The 15,362-nt window shown below is 47.8% G+C and overlaps 1 protein-coding gene across 3 annotated transcripts in view; it reads left to right on the top strand.

The window, feature by feature from the left end:
• LOC137379101 (L-fucose kinase) overlaps nucleotides 1–15,362 on the top strand; it is a 322,051-nt gene that overhangs the window by 266,613 nt on the left and 40,076 nt on the right. For all 3 annotated transcript variants that reach the window (XM_068049779.1, XM_068049780.1, XM_068049781.1), the window contains exons 10-13: nucleotides 1,597–1,792; nucleotides 4,679–4,806; nucleotides 7,863–7,964; nucleotides 13,640–13,810. In XM_068049779.1, coding sequence (XP_067905880.1) covers nucleotides 1,597–1,792; nucleotides 4,679–4,806; nucleotides 7,863–7,964; nucleotides 13,640–13,810 — 597 coding nt within the window. The remainder of the gene's footprint in view (nucleotides 1–1,596; nucleotides 1,793–4,678; nucleotides 4,807–7,862; nucleotides 7,965–13,639; nucleotides 13,811–15,362) is intronic.

The raw sequence follows: 15,362 nt of genomic DNA, 5'->3' as shown, positions 1-15,362 counted from the left end.
TTGTCCTGAACAGGTGGCATTGGTTGTATCACCTCTGTGCCTCTGTCTAGGCTCCCATAGAGAGGTCAGTAGCCATCCCTGTCCCCTGGGATCCATTCACACAGTTTGGGGGTTGGAGTGAAGAGCTGAGGCAGCCCAGACTGGCAGAGGATGAAGAAGTCATGGCAGCTGCCAGGAAAGCGAGCTCGCACATGGAGGGAGCTCTTACTGTGGTTGCAGACCAGCTGAAGGTTGAGGGAGTGGAAGCTCTTCCTGCTGATGGATCTCACTGGCCAGTTGCTGGGTGCCTCAATGGCCACATGGGTGCAATCGATGATGCTGTCACCTGGGGGAATCCAGTGATAGAGGCGAAACCCAATGCCCTCTCTACCCGTGAGGCCATGACGGTCGTTAAATGAATGTGCTGTCCAGCTCTGGTAAAGAGGGCATTAGTACCCTGCGAGATGCAGTGGTGTGTAGCTGTTTTTGAGATGCCACTAAAGTCAGCAGCCGATCCTTGGAACAAGCCAGAAGCGAAGAGGTTCAAGGCCACAATGACTGACGGCTAGAGCATGGTGACCAGTGCTGTAAGGTGCGAGGTCTTCGGTGACAGGGCACAGCTGTCTGCGATCATCTGCCTGGAGAGTCACAGTCTCCTGTGACACTGATTCTCACTCATTTCCAGGTAGCTCTGTCTTTGGGGGTAGATCCCGTTTTGAGGGTATGGCCTCCATTACCTTCCTGCCCCTCATTGCCACTGGGCCCAAAATCTGACGATCATGCTCCCACTGCCAGCTGGAGCTTTTCTTTTGGGCAGGTGGCCACCCAGTTGCCCTTGGCAGCCTTGACCCCTACTCTTCTGCCCCGTGATGCCATGGTGGATGTTGACCCCGTTAAAGCCCTGGCACTGAGTGCCCACTCTCCCTGCCACCTATGCAGCACCAAGGGTGCCTACTTACCAAGTGCCCAGTTCCCCTTTGCCCCGCTAACTCTCTGATAGGGAATAGGTTGATACCCTGGGGCAGCCACGACTGGCTCCCACTCTTTCCCACCTGCCTTCAGCTGGTCAGTTTCTGAAGGTGCAGGTAAACTTTCTGCCCCTTTAAAAATTAAAAAGTCAGAATCTGATAAGCTCTTAATGAGCTTTTTAACTGATTTAATTGGCCTCAATTGGAGGGAGAGCGGGATTCCTGTGCCGCCCATCCTCTGCATTGATCTTTATTGCCAGCGCTGGGATTAGCACCTTGAAATCCACAGGCCATCCGGCACCAGCATTTTTGGTGCCCCCCTGCCTCCATTCCCATCTTCAGGGGGCTCCGCAAATTCAGCCCCAAGTCTCTGGAATGGGACTTGAACCCAGACCTTTACCCACTGAGCCATAGCTGAGGAGCCTGCAAGGAGTTAGCAATGCTTGGCATCATGTTGCAGGGTCTAGACTAAATTGAAGAATGGACACTGGGTGACAGATGGCGAACAGCAGTCTGAGTCCAAGCCTTAAGGAGAGGAAATGTCATACATATAGGGCCTTGGTGTACAATGTAAAAGGGTTTTTGCTGTGAACACATTATAGACGGCTATGAATTGTGCCTCTGCTGCTTGTTCCCTTACCCCCAACAGCTGTCCATTTTCTTTGACATCTTGCTCTGCATGGCACGCTACACTTGTGAGGACGTCTTTGTGAACAGAGCAAGTAGGATTCTGCAGAGCTGTGACATCACTAACTTCAACACAGCTGACGGCAGAGACATGGCCATCGTGAGGAATGCCAGAGCCGTGTTGTGGCAGGAGCTCCGAGGTACTCCCGTTACCGTGGGTGAGTAAAGCTTGTGCTCATGCCTCTTGTGTTTGAGTTCTGTATCTAATTATTTCCCTCCCCACCAGAGTTTTACTTTCTATGTATTGTTTCTCCCCAGTTACGTACAAACGTACAAGAATACCTGCATAGTTCAGCTCCACTCTGGACCTATTCGGGTCTGTATGGTTCAGCAGCACCCTGGACTTCCTAGTTCATATGGTTTGGGTCTACCCTGAACCTGTTCTAGTCTGTACTGTTCAGCTCCACCTAGGATCCATATTGATTGATATGATTCAGCTCCATCCTAGGCCTGTCCTGGTCTGTATAATTCAGCTCAACCCTGGGCCTGTAATAGTCTACATGATTGAGCTCATGCCCTAGGCCTGTCCTAGTCTGTATGATTCTGCTCCATCCTGGGCCTGTACTAGTCTGTGTGATTCAGCTCCATCCTGGGCCTGTCCTCGATGGTATGATTCTGCTCCATCCTGGGCCTGTCCTAGTCTGTATGATCCTGCTCCATCCTGGGCCTGTCCTAGTCATATGATTCAGCTCCATCCTGGGCCTGTACTAGTCTGTATGATTCCACTCCATCCTGGGCCTGTACTAGTCTGTATGATTCTGTTCCATCCTGGGCCTGCCCTAGTCTGTATAATCCTGCTCCATCCTGGGCCTGTCCTAGTCTGTATGATTCAGCTCCATCCTGGGCCTGTACTAGTCTGTATGATCCTGCTCCATCCTGGGCCTGTCCTAGTCTGTATGATTCAGCTCCATCCTGGCCTGTCCTAGTCTGTATGATTCAGCTCCATCCTGGGCCTGTCCTAGTCTGTATGATTCTGCTCCATCCTGGGCCTGTACTAGTCTGTATGATTCCGCTCCATCCTGGGCCTGTACTAGTCTGTATGATTCCACTCCATCCTGGGCCTGTACTAGTCTATATGATTCTGCTCCATCCTGGGCCTGTCCTAGTCTGTATGATTCAGCTCCATCCTGGGCCTGACCTAGTCTGTATGATCCTGCTCCATCCTGGGCCTGTCCTAGTCTGTATGATTCAGCTCCATCCTGGGCCTGACCTAGTCTGTATGATTCAGCTCCATCCTGGGCCTGTACTAGTCTGTATGATCCTGCTCTATCCTGGCCTGTACTAGTCTGTGTGATTCTGCTCCATCCTGGGCCTGTACTAGTCTGTATGATCCTGCTCCATCCTGGGCCTGTCCTAGTCTGTATGATTCAGCTCCATCCTGGGCCTATCCTAGTCTGTATGATTCTGCTCCATCCTGGGCCTGTCCTAGTCTGTATGATTCAGCTCCATCCTGGCCTGTCCTAGTCTGTATGATTCTGCTCCATCCTGGGCCTGCCCTAGTCTGTATAATCCTGCTCCATCCTGGGCCTGTCCTAGTCTGTATGATTCAGCTCCATCCTGGGCCTGTACTAGTCTGTATGATTCAGCTCCATCCTGGGCCTGTGCTAGTCTGTATGATTCTGCTCCATCCTGGGCCTGTGCTAGTCTGTATGATTTAGCTCCATCCTGGCCTGTACTAGTCTGTGTGATTCTGCTCCATCCTGGGCCTGTACTAGTCTGTATGATTCCACTCCATCCTGGGCCTGTACTAGTCTGTATGAGTCCTTCTAGTCTGTGTGATTCAGCTCCACTCGGGGCCTGTCCTTCTGGTCTGTGTGATTCAGCTTCACTCTGGGCCTGTCCTTCTGGTCTGTATAATTCAGCCCCATTCAGGGCCTGTCCTTCTGGTCTGTGTGATTCAGCTCCACTCTGGGCCTGTCCTAGTCTGTATGATTCTGCTCCATCCTGGGCCTGTCCTAATTGGTATGATTCAGCTCCACCCTGGTACTGTCCTAATCGGAATGATTCAGCCATCCTGGTCTTGTCCTAAAATAAAAGCAAAATACTGCGGATGCTGGAAATCTGAAACAAAAAGAAGAAATGCTGGAACCACTCAGCAGGTCTGGCAGCATCTGTGGAAAGAGAAGCAGAGTTAACGTTTCGGGTCAGTGACCCTTCATCCAATGAAACGTTAACTCTGCTTCTCTTTCCACAGATGCTGCCAGACCTGCTGAGTGGTTCCAGCATTTCTTCTTTTTGTTTCTGGTCTTGTCCTAGTTGGTATGATTCAGCTTCACTCTGGGCCTGTCCTTCTGGTCTGTATAATTCAGCTCCACTCTGGGCCCGTCCTCGTTGGTATGATTCAGCTTCACTCTGGGCCTTTCCTAGTCTGTATGATTCAGCTCCACCCTGGTACTGTCCTCCTAGTCTATATGATTCAGCTCCACCCTGGTACTGTCCTCCTAGTCTGTATGATTCAGCTCCACCCTGGTACTGTCCTCCTAGTCTATATGATTCAGCTCCACTCTGGGAAGTGCTGTCACCCACTGAGCCAATGCTTCACTCTTAACTGGGATTTTATATTCTGGCTGCCACACATGTAAATTTACATAGCACTTTTCACACCCTTTGGATGTCCCAAAGTGCTTTATTGCAAAATAAGTACTTTTGAAGAGTAATCATCGATATAATGTAGGAAACGTGGCAGCCAGTTTGTGCATTGCATGTTAAAAGAATGAGTAGATCGTCTATTTTAATGATGTTGGTTGATGGATAAATATTGGCCAGGGCAACATGGAGAACTCCTCTGCTCTTCTTCAGAAAGGTGCCATGATATCTTTTACGTCCACCTGAGAAGGCAGACGGGACCTCGATTTAATGTTCCATCTGAAAGGCAGCACCTCCTTCAGTGCAGCACTCCTTCAGTACTGCACTGGTGTGCCAGCCTGGATTATTTGCTCAAGTCTCTGGAATGAAACATTGAACCCACTGCCCTCTGATTCAAGAGGTGCGGGTGCTACCAACTAAGCTGAAGCTGACATGGTAATGTTTGTTGTGCTTTGCAGCCTATGTAGCTGATGGTAGCTATGACTACATGAGCTTGTCGGCAGATGATCACATACGGAACCTGACCCGGAGGGGGAGCATGTCCAGCTGTTTTATGGCCCGTAACATTGTGCACTCTGATCTGACTGTAGGTAACACCCACCTCTTCTACAGCACCTGTCAATAATACAACTGCATATTCTCCCCTCCTTCCCATTTACCCTCTGGCATCAACAGGTATCTCCTGCTTTTCGGGTATATAGTCCAAACTGATGATCCAACATTTCACCTCACCCAACAGCTCGACGAGTAGGTGTCCCACATGGGTTGGTGCTGGGCCATAGGAAAAGGAGTGGGCAGTTCAGCTTCTTGAGCTTGTTCTGCTATTCAGTTAATTCATGGCTAATCCATTGCTTAACTCTATTTACCTCTCACCTTGGTCCATGTGTTTTGATACCCTTAACCAACACTAATCTATTAATCTCAATCCTGAAAATTTCAGTTGGCCGAGCTCCACAGCCTATTAGGGCAAAGAGTTTCACAATGCCACTGCCCTTTGTGTGAAAAATGTTTCTTACTTCATTCCTAAATGGCTTGGCTATAATATTAAGATTTTGTTCTGGATTCCCCCCACCAGTGTAAATCGCTTCTTTATATCTACCATATCAATTCCTTTTATCATTTAAACACCTTGGGCTGGATTTTAAGCCCCTTCCGGGGCCAGGAGCAGAGGCGGGCAGGCGCTCAAAATAACGTCACCCAACGGCATGCTGGTTCCCCAGTTGTGTCCCGCTCTCAGGCCATTTTTCTGGAGGCTGGATGTGGGGACGGCAGGGCTATCCATCCGCATGAGGTGGGTATCTGATTAAACTAATTAATGACCACTAAAGACAACTGAAGGAGGCCGACTGGGTTTTTCCAATAGGCCTTCAGGTTCCTGGAGGTGGAGGGGCCTGTTTAACTGCCTGGAGGTGGCCTCCCAGTGGCAGACCCAGAGGTCCAGTGCTCCAGGTAGACTTAGAGGTGGTGGTTCGGCTGCATAGGTCATTTTTTATTTCAATTTAAAAATATTGGAGTGGGGAAACCTCCATTTTGAAGCACCCTCTCCCTCACTTACCTGCCATGGCATCCTATTGCTGCCTTCAAGCTGGAAGGCCTCTGATTGGCCTTCCAGCTTCAAGAGCCTGCCTCCATCCTTAATTGGATGGTGAGGCCACCCTCTGGCCATTAATTGACTGCTCCAGGGAAAATCACATTGAGTGGCTGTTTCCTACAGAGTGTGGGCTTCTGACCCTAACCCCCATTTGAGCCTGACAGCAGGGTCTTGAAGCCCACAGGGAAACACTGCCCCTCAAGTGGATCACCCTTCAATCTTCTAAACTCAAGACAATAAAACCAAGTTTATGTAACCGTTCCTCATAATTTCTTCTTTTAAGTCCTGGTATCATTCTGGCAATTGAGGCTATACTCCCTCCCAGAACAATATATCCATGGTACTTATTATGAAATGGGTGCCCACAACTCAGTGCAGTACTCCAGATGGGGTCTGACCAAGGCTGTATACAACTGAAGCATCACTTCCACCCTTTTCAATTCCTTTGAGATAAAGACAAACATTCCATTAGCTTTTTTGATTACTTGTATCTGTGCACTACCGTAGCCACATAAATCACTTCACTCCTCCACAGCTCCTAGTCTCTCAGCATTAAGAAAATATTCTGATTTGTCTTTCTTGGATCCAAAGTGATCTCACAGTTCCCCACATTGAACCCCATCAGCCACACTTTTGTCCGCTCACTTAATCTGTCTTTGTCCCTTTGTAACTACCTGCTACCGTCCCCAACACCTACTGTGCTTCCTCATTTTTTGTCATCTGCAAACTTGGATATACAGCTCTATTCCTTCATCTAAATCATGAATATATATGTTGAAAAGCTGAGGCCCCAGTGCAGATCACTGAGGAACACCATTGCCACATCCCACCAGTCAGAGAACTTTACCCCTCTGTTTCCTCCCTCCCAATCAATTACCAACCCAAGTCACAAGGTTGCTTTCAATTTATTGCATTCTTATTTTTGCTAATAATCTCTAGTACAAACCACATTGACTGCTTTTCGCAAGCCTCTGTCCAGCATGTTTATGGCCTCTTCAAATAATTCAACTGGATTAATTAAATGTAACCTTCACAAATGACGACTCTCTTTGATCAACTAATAATGTCTAAGTGCTCAGTCATTCGTCTGGTAGATTTCAGTAACTTCCCCACAACTGGTGTTAAACAAACATATCTGGTTTCTCTCTCTCCCTTAAAGAATGGAGTGGCACTTACAGAGCTGAAGAGCTCAAATTCCTACTCGCAGCAGTATGTGCGATGTTTGTAGTCTCCAATGCCACAAGCCATATTTGACTGAGAACATGAGCTGAGCACCTCTGTTAGTGTTGCTTTATAGAAATTAATCATCTCTCCTACCTAAGGGGACAAGTCCTGCCTCAGTATTGTCATTGTAACCAGCTGACAAAATCATCACCTGGTTTATTCCACAATCGAAATTAACCAACCAAAATTTGAGCAGTACTATTTGTTTACATTTTTGCATCAGCTTCAAAATACAACAAATCCAAAAACTGGCTCACATTCAGTTGGAGGCTCCTGGCTGACCTTGCAGCCTCCCGCCCTCTCCCACCTCAGGGTGGCGGTCTCACACGCACTGGTAATTCTCAACCTCCCTCTTTCTCCCTGTCACCAGAAAGGAGGGGAAAACCATGGAGGCTGGGCTATCCCACACTCATAGCAACAAAATAATTTCCCTACCTCCCCCAGGATTGGTCTGATGCATCTGCACCATTGGTGGCTGTACCTGCAGTTGTCAAGGTCCTAAGCTTTGGAATTTGCTCCCTAAACCTCTCCACCTCTCTCTTCTTTCAGATGCTCCTTAAAACCTACCTCTTCTGCCAAACTTTTGGTCATCTGTCCTAATATCTCATTACGTGGATTGATGTTACATTTTGTCTCATTACTCTCCTGTGAAGTACCTTGGGATGTTTCACTACATTAAAAGTGCTATATAAATGCAAATTGTTATTGTTAATGTTGATAGCTTTGCTGAAATCCAAGATGTGCTTGGGATTCATCATCTAGTTCAGTTTGATAGAAAACAAAAAGATGACGTTTATGGTCTTACACGATTTGTTTGCTTTTTTAAGCACCCTGCTCTGTTGAACGAGGACTGTTCTGTCATCAATAGCCTGCTAGATGGGGAGATCACAGTCGATCCAGATTGTGTTATCCAACACTGCCACCTACAGGTAAACTCTGGCTGTGACCGAGTCTCTCCAATTCCCATCAGAGAAAAATGTTCCTGTGTATTCTTTTATAAGTCCCCAATGATTTCACTCCGTATTTACTCACATATATTTAAATTAAATAGAATTTACAGCATAGAAACAGACCATTCAGCCCAACAGGTTTCTGCTCCACGTGAGCTTTCTCCCACATTACTTCTCCTGACCCTATCAGCATATCCTTCTATTCCTTTCTCCCTCATATACTTATTCAGCTTTGCCTTGAATGTATCTATTATATTTGCCTCAACCACTCTATGTGATAGTGAATTCTACATTCTAACCAGTCCGGATAAAGAAATTGCTCCTGAATTCCGAATTGCATTTATTGGTGACTATCACGATTCCTCAGATACTAAAGCAGCCCATGTCCATATGCAGCAAGACCTGGACAACATACAGGTTTGGGCTGATAAGTGGCAAGTAACATTCACACCACACAAGTGCCAGGCAATGACCATCTCAAACAAGAGAGAATCTAACCATCTCCCCTTGATGTTCAGTGGCATTACCATCACTGAATCCCCCACCATCAACATCCTAGGGGTTACTATTGACTAGAAACTGAACTGGACCAGCCACATAAAGGCAGTTACAAGAGCAGGTCAGAGGCTGGGAATTCTGCGGTGAATAACTCACCTCCTGTTTCCCCAATGCATGTCCACCATCTACCAGGCACAAGTCAGGAGTGTGATGGAATACTTACCACTTGCCTGGATGGGTGCAGCTCCAACAACACTCAAGAAGCTTGACACCATCCAGGACAAAGCAGCCCGTTTGATTGGTACCCCAGCCACCACCTTCAACATTCACTCCCTTCACCACCGACAAACAGTGGCAGCAGTGTGTACCATCTACAAGATGCACTGCAGAAACTCACTCAGGCTCCTTCGATAGCATCTTCCAAACCTGCAACCTCTACCACCTAGAAGGACAAGGGCAGCAGATGCATGGGAGCACCACAACCTGCAAATTTCCCTCCAAGCCACACACCATCCTGACATGGAACTATATCGTCATCGTTCCTTTGCTGTCGCTGGGTCAAAATCCTGGAACTCCCTTCCTAACAGCACTGTGGGTGTACCTACACCCCAAGGTCTGCAGCAGTTTAAGAAGGCAGCTCACCATCATCTTCTCAAGGGCAATTAGGGATGGGCAATAAATGCTGGCATAGCCAGCAATACCCACATCCTGTGAATGAATTTTAAAAAGTCTTATCTGTATGAAACCTAGTTTTGGGTTTCCCACAAGTGGGAACATCTTCTGTACATCTACCCTATCAAACGTTTTCATAATTTTAAAGACATTGTTTTTAAAGAAACATGGCAATCAGTTTGCACACAGCAAGCTCCCACAAACAGAATGGTCATAATGACCAGATAATCTGTCTTAGCGATGTTGTGTGAGGGACACATATTGGCCAGGACCAGGAATAAGCACCAACATGTTGTAGACAGACATTTGACAAAATTATTGACTGAGCCGTGGACATGGGGCCAATTAATCTGTGTATAAAGTGTATAGCCAACCGAATGCCACCGAAGTCACATTTTTCCCGATTTAGTGAGATGCCTGGCATTGTTTTCGCTTGCGCATGTAGTCAGTGTCTGCCACATGCTTGATGTAGCAATGCAGAGAATTCAGATGGATGTCCATTTATCAGGTGTGATCTCGATCTCTTTCTCTCCTCTCTCTCTCTCTCCCTCTCTGTGTCCATTCCTCTCCCCTCTCTGTGTCTATCTCTCCTCTCTCTCCCCTCTCTGTCTCTCTCCCTCTTCTGGAGTCTATCTCTCTCTCCTCCTCCCTCTTTCCCCTCTCTGTCTATCTCTTTCTCCCCTCTCTCTCTCTCTCTCTCCCCTCTCTGTGTCCATCTCTCTCTCCCCTCTCTGTGTCCATCTCTCTCTCCCCTCTCTGTGTCCATCTCTCTCTCCCTTCTCTGTGTCCATCTCTCTCTCCCCTCTCTGTGTCCATCTCTCTCTCCCTTCTCTGTGTCCATCTCTCTCTCCCCTCTCTGTGTCCATCTCTCTCTCCCCTCTGTGCTTATCTCTCTCTCTGCTCTCTGTGTCCATCTCTCTCTCTCCACTCTGTGTCCATCTCTCTCTCCCCTCCGTGCTTATCTCTCTCTCTGCTCTCTGTGTCTATCTCTCATCCCCTCTCTCTCTTCCCCCTCTCTGTGTCCATCTCTCTCCCCACTCTCTGGGCTGAATATTGTTGAGGTCCCGACATCGAGATCCATGACTGGGGGGCCTGGAAGATTGTACCGGCAGCGGTCTGCCATGGAGCCCAAAGCCAAGAATGCTGGGCCCGATCTTCCCAGCAGTGGCGAGGCTCCATGGCGGCACTCTCGCCACTGGGCGATAGGACCCAGCTTTGAATATGTAAATTAGGAAAATGGATACATTTAAATAAAATTGTCAGCGATCTTACCTACTGCCCGGGATCTTCTGAGCGGCAGCCAGCACACTCGTCCCTTCACTTTCCTGTTTAGGAAAGGCTGGCGCCACTGAGGTGGGGAAGGGGGGTACGTAGGATTTTCAGTGTAGTGTTGTGGGGGGGGGGGTGTTGGTACAGGGCCAAATGTGCACTAATAGTGTAGGAGAGGGCACAAAGGGGTAACCTCTGCACTTTGAACAGTTTGGGGGTCGGGGGGAGGTCAATTCTTGCATATGTCTTTGCTGGGGGGTGAAGGGAAACTATTATCTGTAAGTGTTATTTGGTGGGGGGGGGCAATATTTTTTATTGCTGTGTATTATAGGGTACAGTTTTAAATATTTAAAGTTAGCAGGTCTGGCTGCCCTTTAAAAATGGCACCAGCGCCTGTGCACAGGCAGCTGCTGATATTGCCAGCGTCACAGAGCCCGCCCCGACCACATGATTGTTTGGTGGCGGGGGCGGGTGGGGGCAGCCCGACTGGCGTATTATCTTGAGCCACGGGTGGTAGATCGCAGCGATATGGCAGTGCACAGCCCGTGCATGCGGGCCACCATTTGTTTCACCCGCCGCCGCTCCGAGCGGTGCGAGAATAAAGTTCAGCCCTCTGTGTCTGTATCTCTACCCCCTCTCTGTGTCTGTATCTCTACCCCCTCTCTGTGTCTGTATCTCTACCCCCTCTCTGTGTCTGTATCTCTAACCCTTCTCTGTGTCTGTATCTCTGTCCCTTCTCTGTATCTCTCTGTCCCCTCTCTGTGTCTGTATCTCTCTACCCCCTCTCTGTGTCTGTATCTCTCTGTCCCCTCTCTGTGTCTGTATCTCTCTACCCCCTCTCTGTGTCTGTATCTCTCTACCCCCTCTCTGTGTCTGTATCTCTCTACCCCCTCTCTGTGTTTGTATCTCTCTACCCCCTCTCTGTGTCTGTATCTCTGTCCCTTCTCTGTGTCTGTATCTCTCTGTCCCTTCTCTGTGTCTGTATCTCTCTGTCCCCTCTCTGTGTCTGTATCTCTCTACCCCCTCTCTGTGTCTGTATCTCTCTGTCCCCTCTCTGTGTCTGTATCTCTCTACCCCCTCTCTGTGTCTGTATCTCTCTACCCCCTCTCTGTGTCTGTATCTCTCTACCCCCTCTCTGTGTTTGTATCTCTATCCCCCCTCTCTTTCTGTATCTCTACCCCCTTCTCTGTGTCTGTATCTCTAACCCTTCTCTGTGTCTGTATCTCTACCCCTTCTCTGTGTCTGTATCTCTCTGTCCCTTCTCTGTGTCTGTATCTCTCTGTCCCCTCTCTGTGTCTGTATCTCTAACCCCTCTGTGTCTGTATCTGTAACCCCTCTCTGTGTCTGTATCTCTCTACCCCCTCTCTGTGTCTGTATCGCTACCCCCTCTCTGTGTCTGTATCGCTACCCCCTCTCTGTGTCTGTATCTCTACCCCCTCTCTGTGTCTGTATCTCTACCCCTTCTCTGTGTCTGTATCTCTGTCCCTTCTCTGTGTCTGTATCTCTGTCCCTTCTCTGTGTCTGTATCTCTCTGTCCCCTCTCTGTGTCTGTATCTCTCTACCCCCTCTCTGTGTCTGTATCTCTCTACCCCCTCTCTGTGTCTGTATCTCTACCCCCTCTCTATGTCTGTATCTCTACCCCCTTCTCTGTGTCTGTATCTCTAACCCCTCTCTGTGTCTGTATCTCTAACCCCTCTCTGTGTCTGTATCTGTAACCCCTCTCTGTGTCTGTATCTCTCTACCCCCTCTCTCCCCTCTGTGTGTCTATCTCTCCTCCCTCCCTGTGTTTATCTCTCTCTCCCCCCTCTCTGTGTCTGTATCTTTCTACCCCCTCTCTCTTCCCTCTGTGTGTCTATCTCTCTTCCCTCTGTGTGTCTATCTCCCCTCTCTCCCTGTGCATATCTCTCTCCCTTCTCTCTGTGTCTGTATCTCTCTACCCCCTCTCTTCCCTCTGTGTGTCTTTCTCGCCTCCTCCCTGTGTTTATCTCTCTCTTCCCCCTCTCTGTGTCTACCTCTCCCCCCTCTCTCACTCCCCTCTGTGTTTATCTCTCTCACTCATCTCGCTTACCTCCCCCCTCGTCCATCTTTCTTGCCGGCCCCCAATCTCTCCCCTCCCCCCACCCCACCGCGCTCGCTCTCCCTCCGTCTCCGGGCCTGAGCTTGTTTAAAGGGCTGCCTGACTCTCAGCTTGCTCCCTCAGCGTCACTCTGCCCCACGGCTATGTGCTGGCCCATTTCCTGCTCTCCCCTCGGTCTCTCTCTCCCTCACAGCAGCTGATCCCGCTCACTCCCTAAACCGCATGAATACAGCAGGGGCGACCGATCCCAACGCGCTTGCGCTGCAAACTGCCAATGATCACTCAGTCTGCTTAAGCAGCGTGCTGTCAGTCACAGACAGTGACCAATCACAGACAGGTATCTGCTGTCCATCAGATGCAGGTCCTGCCTACCCCTTCTGCCTGAAGTACACTTTAATAGGAGAGCTGTCAATCAAAGCTCGGTCACTGGATTGGTGGGCTGGATGGAAACCACAGACCTCAACATTTTTACCACAGACACTGGTGTCTGTGTATGGACACGTTCCTGACCCCTGGCCAGGACACCAAGGAGAACTCCCCTGCTCTTCAAAATAGTGCTGTGGGATCTTTTACATCCACCTGAGAGGGCAAAATTAGTTTCATGTCTCATCCTTCAGTATTGTGCTGAAATATCAGCCCAGATTCTGTGCTGAAATCTCTGGATTAGGACTTGAACCCACAACCTTCTAAAGGTGTCACAGTTGGTCTCAGTAACCCTGAAGTAGGGAGGGGAGAAACCAACCTGGCTCCTGCTCCTCACTGCTGCCATTGACTTCTGCTGGAAGATGCAAGTGTGTGAAGACGGGATGAGGCATTGTTGTGACACTCCCCTATGCTCCCTCCTGTGGTTGAGCAGCTAGTTAACCCTCGCTGCTTGAGCTCGCACATGGAGAATGACCATGTTGGTGAAGTGCTGGGAGGCTGGTAGCCTACACACAATGGTATCACAGTGTTATTCAGCACTTTGGGGAAAGGAGATGAGAAAAGGAGAGGAACTGGGGTAATAATAAAACAGCAAATAACACAAAATAAAGGCATTAAAAATAGGAGGGTGTTTGACACTGCTAAGGAAATTATGATATTGAGACAGCTGTTTTCAATGGCTTTCCTAAGGATAATCCTTGCTGTTTTTTGCCAGGGGTCCATTAATTTAAGCTCTGGTTGTCTTCTTTCGGGAGTGGATCGAATGTCGTCAGCTGTACTCTGCCAGTACCAGCTCTGTGATGTGATCATCCAGGGGCACCACATCAAGCTGAGAGACCTGAAACTGAAGATTTTCAGCATCATGGGACGCCAGGATGATCTGCAGGTGTAGTATGTGCTAGTCAGATAACTGGACCTTGAAGAATCCTGCAGTGTTTGGGGTGAAGGATGTCATTATTTATAACATTCAGTACCATAGTGCACTTGGATGCAGAGTAAAATTTTCTCTACTCCAACAACCTGCCTGAACCCCCTAAACTCAGAATAGTGTCCCATACTGCACCAAAAATGGCATTTCCAACTCTCCCATTCATGTGACCTATTTAGTGCCAAATTGTCTCCCATTTGTGCCCATGTGTCCATATCTGAGGACAGCATTGTGATGCTTTCCACAGTCAGCTTATCTGGTGGCACGTGCTTTCTGGGGCATCCGTGTATGAGGCTCAGAAAGGTTTCTGCGCAGGGATAAGCACTGACATGTTGCACCATGGACATTTGACAAAATTATTGACTCAGCCACGGACATGGGGGCAGTTAATGTGTATTTAAAGTGTATAGCCAACCTAATATCATCAAAACACAGTCTGATTTAAAACACATTTCTCTCGATAAATAAAGTAGCTAAACATACAAATATCAAAGGAGAGCAGCACAAATGTATTAACTATCTAGCAAGCAAAACACAGTATGCAATGCCAATGAGAATTACTTTTGTTGACAGAATAGAGCTAGCTACATCATGTCACAGGGCAGTGGATGGATCAGATAACGTCTGTGGATTCGCACTGTGTCAGGAGTGCAAATTCATCCAATAAAGCACGAAACTTGAGGAGAGGATTGTTATTGTGGCTAATGAGGTGAGGCAGAAGAAAAATCAGTAATAGGAATTCAGTCCATTTCCCGCACTACTGTTGTCACAAGATAATTTAACCCGTGATGGTCAATATTTGTGCAACTTCTGCACCTGCTTGTAATATGTGTCTGAAGACAGGGCAGCCTGTCAAAAGGGCAGTGATCTCCAAATCAGGAGAATTTTATAGGGTGGAGCAGATAGTACTTCAGAAGAGTCATGTAGAACAGAAAAGCAGAGTGGGACAGAAAGATTATCAGCAGGGATCCAAGACTAGTTTATTCACCTTGACAGGCTGTTAAACTAGATCCTGGACGCTAAAATACAGAAACAACAGAATCTCTCATGGAAAAATTGGCATTTGGCCACCAAAGCTAGTGACAAAATTAGATAAGCACAATTACAAATAAAGAGCGCCCTTCAGTTCCTCCAATAAACTGCTTCTCTTAAATTCGCTTATGTTTATATCTCAGTCTATCACTGTCAGTTCTGATTCAGCTCTAACATGCTCTTTAGTTACAAGATGTTTAGTCACTATCTGTAAGATTGTACTCCAGACTAACCAATTTATGTCCAAGCCAAATCTTTTACCTATTAACATAGGTGCATTTTTAAAGTAATGTAGTGGTATGATACAGGCAACTTTCAAATGATGTTAGCTGCTCAGGTTATCTGCCCTCAAACTGGATAGTTACTGATCTTTGACATACTTGTAAAACTTGTCCTTTAACTTCATTCACAGCAAAAGAAATCAGTTATTGACAGTTTCTAACATGGTCATTGCAACATAATACATTTTTACTTTGTC

Source organism: Heterodontus francisci, chromosome 17 (assembly GCF_036365525.1).
Source record: "Heterodontus francisci isolate sHetFra1 chromosome 17, sHetFra1.hap1, whole genome shotgun sequence".
Lineage (NCBI taxonomy): Eukaryota > Metazoa > Chordata > Chondrichthyes > Heterodontiformes > Heterodontidae > Heterodontus > Heterodontus francisci.
Note: the sequence above shows the minus strand (reverse complement) of the source record. Positions and strands in the feature narration are given on the sequence as shown.